General features: G+C 37.4%; 1 protein-coding gene and 1 long non-coding RNA gene across 2 annotated transcripts; one reads left to right on the top strand and one right to left on the bottom strand.

Moving 5' to 3' along the window:
• Positions 1-597: 597 nt before the first annotated feature.
• Positions 598-3,871, top strand: LOC113313398. Its single transcript, XR_003341823.1, has 5 exons — positions 598-690; positions 2,306-2,639; positions 2,766-2,958; positions 3,072-3,150; positions 3,296-3,871. It is a non-coding gene; the product is annotated as an uncharacterized LOC113313398 (long non-coding RNA).
• Positions 3,872-4,421: 550 nt separating this feature from the next.
• Positions 4,422-8,373, bottom strand: LOC113312994 (ribosome biogenesis protein BMS1 homolog; the record flags this gene model as incomplete). The annotated part of the gene is made up of 11 exons (XM_026561726.1): positions 8,198-8,373; positions 8,009-8,116; positions 7,697-7,900; positions 7,393-7,583; positions 7,034-7,244; positions 6,673-6,768; positions 5,920-6,108; positions 5,584-5,823; positions 5,204-5,413; positions 4,640-4,885; positions 4,422-4,544 (listed from the first exon to the last, which is right to left on the bottom strand). Coding segments are annotated over exons 1-11 (1,914 nt in total), but the record flags the coding sequence as incomplete, so codon positions are not given.
• Positions 8,374-8,581: the final 208 nt, after the last annotated feature.

Below are 8,581 nucleotides of genomic sequence, written 5' to 3'. Positions count from 1 at the left end.
GGACCTTATAAATGTGTACTGTGACACAAAATTTAGTTCAATATTTACCATTTTTGACCACCAAATTTTGCATCATCACATTAGTACTTCCAAAATTTGCTTCGTGAATCAAAACATGCCTCACAATCAATTTCTTTGTTACAATAGTTCAAAATTTATCACGTGGGTGAATGATCTATAATGTAACATTTTAACTTAAAAAATGCTTTTGGGAACAAATCTGGAAACCTGCTCAACATTTTTTCTATCCTAGTGAAGTAACCAAAGTGTAATTAGCCTTTTCACTGTCTACTCGTAGTTAAAGCCCTGTGTTAGGGTTTGTATTACTTATCATTTTTAGTTTCTTACTGCCTCTTCCTCTTTTGCTCTGTTGCACGCTGTCTCAGAACAACCACCACTGATCATGAGCTCTGATGTTGTTGACATCAACATCAACAAGAAGATATCGCATAATGATTTCTTCTCTCCAACGTAAGTAGTGCATCTGATTTCTCTGCATTTCAATTCTCTTAAAATTAATAAAAATCGTTTTTGTTTTTCTCTTATAATTATTCTCCTGAAAAAAATCTTTTTTTTTTTTTTTTGGTAGAAATAGAGGGGAAATGAACAATTTGCGGCCATGGAACCTACTCAATGCATCATCATTGGTTAACCATGCAGCGGCCATGGAACCTCTCGTTCTTTCTTGATGTAAGTTTAATTTCCTTGTTTCCTTTTTACACTTACTCCCTCAGTCACTTAACACGTATAATTTGCGGATGGAGGATTCCGTCTCATGTCTGGAGATTTTTTAATTCTTAGCAGCACCTTCCTCAAGTGTAGGAGAAAGCTTTCATGAGCTAGACTTAGAGACATAGAGCAGAATAAAAAATTGTTGTGGATGTAAAGGACTTGTTCTCTGATGTAAGCTTGGTTTCTTGTTTCTTTTTACCCTCAATTACCGACCCTTAGTTGTCGATAGCAACCATATCTAACTTAATATAATGTTTTTGTCAATAGAGGATCCCATCTGAAAAGTCCTAAGACTTTGAATCTTGTAGGAGAAAGCTTGCACGAGCTTGACTAAAGAGGATTACAGCAGAATAATAAATTATTATGGATTTTAAAAAGACTTTTCTGTCAATTGCATGCAGATGCCTTAGAAGATGGCTATTTTTGGACCGAAGTTTTGCCTCTAATTCAGAAGGGTTCCAAATGGTTAGGTTAGAGACTGTTTCAAGGAATTTGAATTGGTCATTGTCGCAAAACAAAAAAGCTAAGAAAAATCAAATATCCCGACTATTGATAAATGTGGGATGATGATTTTGTGCTGCTTACATCTGCTGATAAAAGAACTAGTCAGTTTTCTGGTGGTAATTTAGTTTCAAGTCCATATTTCATTTACATGATCAATTATAATGAAAAAGTGAACTCTTCATCATTCTCTGAATATAGGATGATGCATAAAATATTATAGTTTTACTTGGTATGAAGTTTTGAAGCAATCAATTAATAACCAAAAGATAGATTAGGTAGACTATGTAACATATGCTCCCTAGTGAAAGAATAGCAGAACCTGTAGAATTTTACCCTTTGATATTTTTTTTCCACTGTTACCAGAATCAAGTGATTCTGCTGAACTGGATAATTTGTGAAAGAACAACAGAACTAGTTAGTTAGATCCTCAGTGAAACCATCTTTGAGTCTCGCGGAAATTCACTGATGGTAACTATAGGAAGAAGAGAAATTCGTGAAAGTGGTCAAAAATTAGTCAACATTGTACACTGTGCTTTACATTTCTTAGTATGTTTAGGTACATATTTAAGGAACATCGAAAGCTGATTCAAAAATTAATCTAAGTGTAAATTTGTGATAATATTCTTGTTTCTTGCATCTCTGAATGAGTATCATGTTTTCAGTTGCTAGTCATTTGTTTTCAACAATACATGCTCGCCTTGTGTATCGTAGTACAATGATTAAAAGTACGGTTTTGATGAGTTTGTGCTTCTTACATTTGTTGGTAAAAATCTAGTAATTCTTCTAGTTGTGTGTGTTTAGTATTTGATATCTTTCAAGACTTTCGGTATTTCTATAATTTGTTGTCATTCTTACATTTTTTACCAAATTATCAATTTTGAAGTTAAATACCTTCTTTCTACAAGTATGATTTTGAGCCATGTAAATTATGTGCTTTGGTGAATGTTGAGCATATAAAAAATTTAACTTGAAACAGAGATGCGTGAATATTCTTAAAGAATCGTCTGTTGACATTGCATGAAATCGCCACTAGTACTAATTTTGCTTCGTTTAATGATGTTTTGTTCAGGAGGGGACAGTTCAAATGCTTACTCTAGTGCTGCTGTCTTGAACAATCATGAAAATCTTTGTAGATGTTATATCTGGACAGACCTATTTATGTAGATTTGTTTGAAAAACACAGCGAATACAAAACATTTAAGGACGGAAACCAAAGATTGAGCAAATCCAGCTTGAAACATTCCTCAAAGGCAGACAGTTTGCAACAGTCTTGCTACTGCAGCAGCTGTGCCTGGGTCTTCCACAACAACTCCTTGGTAGGCAGGTTGCACTTCCTCCTTGTAATTGGACAGTACACAGAGTATAAGTACTACTTCTATAACAGTGTAACAAGTGTGAGCCAGGTAACATTTTCTTTATTATTCTCTTTGCCTTATTATATTAATTTTCACAGTATGTTTTACGATATGGTTTTGCACCTCCTAACTTGTGCAAATGATCTTATGTCTCTGAATGTGCATCTATTGTAGTGGGAGACGCCGGAGGAGTTAACCTTATTTGAGCAACAACAGCAGCAGCAAAAATGACCCACCCACAAAATCCTTCGGTTCAACAGTTTCTGTCTCAGGTCCTATCTACCTGACAAGGCCCTCGGTCACAACAAAGTCGGATTCAACCGCGGAGATGCGTCACAACTTTCTTGTTGGTCATCAAAATGCTCAGGTAAATCCCGAGACTTGTTGCATCTTACTATTGGCCTTGGCGATCTCACCAAGTCTGAAATGTTCCAAGTTAGAAGATTTGGGTGTTAGTTGATTGTTCCAAGTATTTTGCAGCATGGGACTGGATGATCATGGTTATGCTCAATCACAGGTTTCAGCCAATTCAGTTGCTGACCCTGCTCATTTCCACCAGGTATACGATGCTAACTTGTTGAAGAAAACACTAGTTTACGGCATCATGTTTCAGTTTCTTTGTTCTTTACCATCCACCTAAAACCAAAATGGAAAGAGTAAAAGACTGATGGTTTGCTTTATCTTTATATTTCTTCAACTTGCAGGGTCTTCAGGCACAGGAGTGGGCACGGAAGAACAAACCTACAGGTTCAGCCTTTAATGTTTTTGTTTACCAAAGTTTCATTTCCACTTACAGGACCATAATATCGAACCAATATGCCAGCTAAGGCTTAAGTACTTAATGATAGAAGGTCTATGCCACATGATGGAAATGAGTGGTACAAAGATGGTTAATGCGGCGAAATTTATGGTAGAGAATGCATGCTAACAAAAGGAGAAGTCTGAAGGGTGACAGTTAGTGCTGTGATGTGCTCGTCTGATGTTATATGCAAGCGCAATGTTGTTCACCTTTTGATTCTCAAAAAAGTTGAAATCTGTAATAATCATTTAATTTTGGCCCGTTGGGTTTTTTGCGTGTGTAATATTCTCACTGTCATGGGTAATATAAGCTCCTTTAGTTTTCGTAGTGATGCAAGTCGAGAGCTGTTGCATTGTTGATATTACCAGAGGGAGGCTCAAGGCCAATTGGGAAGGTTATACACGGGACAATTAATTGCCACTGTATTGATTGGGAAGGTCTGTTGATATTATATTTGAAGAAGCTTTTTCTTTTCTTTTTGTGCGCACAATTTTCCATTGTAGTTTTTAGATTTCTTGCTCTTAAGTATTGATTTCTGAACAAGCTCCAGCAGCTCTCCAAGAAGCTTCAGAGGATAAGGATTAATGGCAAACTGTAACTAGAGTCATGACTTCAAATTTATATCAACAGAGGTTAATAGCAGTGTTGATAAGTGATATCAACCAACAGGCTAGAGCTGGCCATCCTAATTCCATTGTCTTAAAAAACCGCTATAACGATAGATGCCTCTTTTTCTCTTTTCATAGTCTCTGAATTCCTTTATCAGGCCTTTGGTTAGGTGCCTCAATGATTCCTCCGAAATCAACCCCGACTGTTTCCCGGTTTCCTTCCGTTTCTGTTAAATAAATAGTATATCAATCAAGTCACATACGATTAACTAACTTCGAGTTAAACCAGAAAGCGCACACCGCCAAGTTCAGTTTTCACCTCAATAAAACGAACAGCACGAATTTGTTCAACCGTCTGGCGCCTCGGAGCAGCGGCCTCTAATTCCCTTTCTCTCTGTCTCTCATCGCGTGCAATCTTCCAGCTTCAATCTGGCGCTTATAGATAGCTTGTCTTCCTCCGAAAGTAGCACGCCTTAATGCCACCATCAAACGCGGCCACCTCGAATAGAATTCGAGATCCCTGGTACCGAATGGATTGATATGCGTCTGCAAAAAGAATAATAATATTATAAACCAAATTACAATTAAATATTTAAAGCTGTTAACTTGGTAGATCACTGAATCCACAGTATAACAAAAACCTTGTAGTAAGATTCCAAGTTAGCAGGCACACAGAGATCACTAGCTCGAGTAAGCTCATAAGTATCAACCACGCCATGCCAAATACGGTCGGGTGGTTCTGGACCTCTCATTATGGGGTTGAAGAAGCGAGGAACCTCAACTTGTTCATATACATGCATGAAAATGGTATCACGCTTGCGAATTTTATGCTTAAATGTGCATTTTGCAATCCCTTCTAGTCCACGAGTAAGACTTTTCTCTGCAGGCTGCCCGTTAAAGAATACAATCAGAAACAAACATAAATAGCAAAATTGCTGCATCGAACACAATATACAACAGAAGGATCCAAAATAAGAGCACATAGTTTGGAGGTTTAGACATTCACTCAGGGTAATAGTTATTGGTTATTTTAACACATTAATGAAGGTCTCGAACTCTAAAACACAACTATGTGAACAAACTACTGTAGACCACACAGAAATAGTCAAAGGAATTTCGTGGGTTCATAAATTTCGCTAGCTTAACAGTAAACACAATTTAGATGCACATTAGAGAAGATAAATACGAAAACTTGGCACACTAACCTTATTAACCATCCCAGATATTCCTCGTGCAGTCTGAATTTTTGCATCCTTGAAATTAGCAATTTCGAGATCCGATGTGAACATATCCTTTATAAGAGCAGTTTTCTTGAATATCTTATATGGAGTTCCTATCCGCTTGCGCTTCTTCACCATCTTCATTTCATGGTTAAATTCTTGCACAGAAGCCTTAGCTAAAATCCGAAATGCAGCCTGGAATCCAATTACAATGTAATCAGCAAATAAAATAAAAATCCAGGGAATAATTGAAAGATAACATTCTTATCAAGGAATTATCAAGGAGTATAAAATAATTACAACACTTTTTAAGTTAACCAAAATCGAATTATATGGATTATTAACTTAAAAAAACTAAATCAGACCTTGTTATCTGCCAGACTTTGTACAACAGCAAGTTCAGTACCGGCAGGCGCAAGAGGGCCCCAAAACGTTGCAAGACAGGGCATGTCTTCCAGGGTGTATTTGAGCACTCGATTTCTGCCATGGCAATCTTCCAGCGTATAAATAGGCCTTGTCTGGTACCGCCTCCAACCAACTGAAACAATGATAGGGTCCTTTGACTTCAATAACTTCATATGCCAACTATGTGGCTCAAGTTTCACCTAGAAGAGAAAACAGTATTCATAAGGGCTTACAGTAGTGAACAGACATAAAGTGTCCCAAAAATACTTTACTATCAAATATTGAAGTATAATAACCTGCATATATCCAACTTTTGCTTCCTCAACAGTGATGCCTCCAACAATAATAGGCTGACAGGGATCATGATTTTTAACCATCTCAAATGGAACGTCATGGAACTCAAACCTTAAATAAGTCCCTGCTCTGAAGCACTCGATCTGCATGTTAGAAAGCTCGTCAAAATCGCTGACCTCGTCTGTGTTTGTCTGCTTCCAAATAAAAGTAGTTAAACAGGGGAAAAGAGGATGAGTAACTAGAGAACCAAAGACTGGATAATTTGAACAAATAACAAGGTTAAGAAACAAATACAAATACCTAATTGCAAAAGGCACTAGGCTAACGTCTTAATAAACATAAATAGAAAGTTATAAACCCTTCGGATTATTCTATAAGACTAGCAAAATTAACATAAAACAATGAAGGAAAGAGAAGTGATGCAATCACTGTAATGATATGAACAGGTTCTCCATTCACAAAAAGTGGTTAAGAATGAAGATCCACAAAGAAGCCATATCAGCCGCCTATTTCAGGAAATCTTGTTTTTCCACATAATGCGGTAGATATATGCAAACCATTTCTTTGACTGATTTAATAAAAATCTACAAAGGAATCACAAGAGCATGAAGTATAGCCATAAAGGGCCTCAAATTCCCGGCGAACTACCTTTTTACAAAATGCAGTATTAATCCCACCAAAAAAAAAATATGAAGATTATCAGTCGCCTTTCTAGAGACTAGAAATTAGGTAGGAAGAATAAAAACAGTGGGTACCTTCAGATTATTGGTATCAACAGACGGCAACGCGAAAGGATCAGTTAAGCTTGTAACGCTAGCTAAAGGAAAATCACCAACACCAGCAATATGCACCTGACATAATAACACATTAAGTCAGTTTGTACGTGGAAGGACAAAATAAACAACTACACGCCAGATATGAAGACAGATATAGTACATTAGATAGAAAAACATTTAAGAAAAAGAACATATCACGCTGAACTAGGAGCAATAATGCAAGCAGGAGGACGCTCAGACGAACCAAAAAGTCATATTCACAGAAGCAGTTTCTACTTTCTGGAAGTGATGGAATAACAAACAAGTCACTCGACAGGTAACCTGGCTGAAAAAGAAGTACCTTAGATCCATTCTCGATGTCACATCCTCGAAGGTATCCTTCCAACATAATGTCTCTTGGGCATTCTTTATCCATTTGCACTTTCTCAAGAGGAGTGACATCTTCAAAAAGATCTACCAGCATATAAGGACGTGCAGATCGCCATGACAAAGGATGGAATTCCATTGTGGATATGAAGCTTGCTAGCTCGCTAATTTCGTGCTCCAAATACCTGTTAACCACCATCAGCTGAGTAAGATGACGTGTTGATTGGCTTTCCTTTAATGCACTGTTTTTCTCCTTCGGGTGAGTCCCTCGGGTTACAAATTGGCTTGACCATTGAAGAAAAAAAATTAACAAGATAGGACGACGGAACTTACATCGCATTATGACGACCGGATAAGCAGAACACTTTTGCTCCATTGTGTATGTTAGTCTGGAACTGGTCCAAGAGGCGTTTCCGAGTCTTTGTGAGTCCATCTTCATTCTTAAAGCTATCAAGATATGTAAGCACCCCCATAACCTTGGGCATGCCGTGAACTTTTAAGAGTTCGAGGAACTCGAATGTTTCCTGAAATCAACAAAAGCATATTAATAAGCAGCTTCCTACATTTGTACATCACAAAACGTTAAGGGAACAAGGAACAAAGTAACGGACAACTGCAGAAGAAGCTAGCGACGTACCATTTCAAACCCATAACCCGCATCAATGAGGAACATCACAGCATCGGCATACTTTGCAGCATCAATCATGCCATTGACATTATTGGGACACTCCACAAACTGTATCCGTCTCTTGTCACCTAATAAAAAACATCTACTGGGGCCTGCCACATTTCTCCTGCTAAAGTGATCCTCTAAACACTTGATTAATAGGGTTTTTCCAACCTAGAACAGAAATAGGAACGGAATTAAGTTAGAATTGCAAGCAATCATCAAATCAAACCATATGAAGTACTAAATTAACCATAATTGGTATAATAACCAGTAATTCACCTTGGGGGGTCCGTGAACAACAATTACATACGGAGGTCGTTCTTCTTCACTGGTATGATGAATAGAAGGTGGATGTGGACTGTTATGGTGATGATCATTAGTAAAACCCTACAATTAACACAAGTAGACAAATAAATTGAAATTAAGATCGAAAACCTAAAATCAAAAAGAGAAATAGAGTGTACCTACCTCATCACACTTCTTGTTCTTGTAGATCTTCACATATGACAAACCGTGTTTGACATATGTATCTTCTTCTTGTTGATTAAGAGATGAAGAAGCCATTTTCAATACCCTAACTGTCTCTCACACGGCGGTGGTGTAGACGTTTAGAATTGGGGGAGGAGATGAAATAGTTGTCAAAGTTTCGGTTTAGGTCCTTCATGAATTTTTTTTCTCCTTCTGGGCCCTCTCCGTTTTTCTGGGGAGTACTTGGGCTGCTTGTGGTTCGATTTGGCTTATTTGTATCAACCCAATAACCAAACCAATGTTTCCATAATTTATAAAGGGATACCATATTACTTAGGGGTGATACCTTTTTATATAGGACAAGCAAGTGTTAACAGATCCTGA

The sequence above is a fragment of the Papaver somniferum genome, chromosome 9 (assembly GCF_003573695.1).
Source record: "Papaver somniferum cultivar HN1 chromosome 9, ASM357369v1, whole genome shotgun sequence".
NCBI classification, from domain to species: Eukaryota; Viridiplantae; Streptophyta; class Magnoliopsida; order Ranunculales; family Papaveraceae; genus Papaver; species Papaver somniferum.
This window is presented reverse-complemented; position numbering and strand designations above follow the sequence as displayed.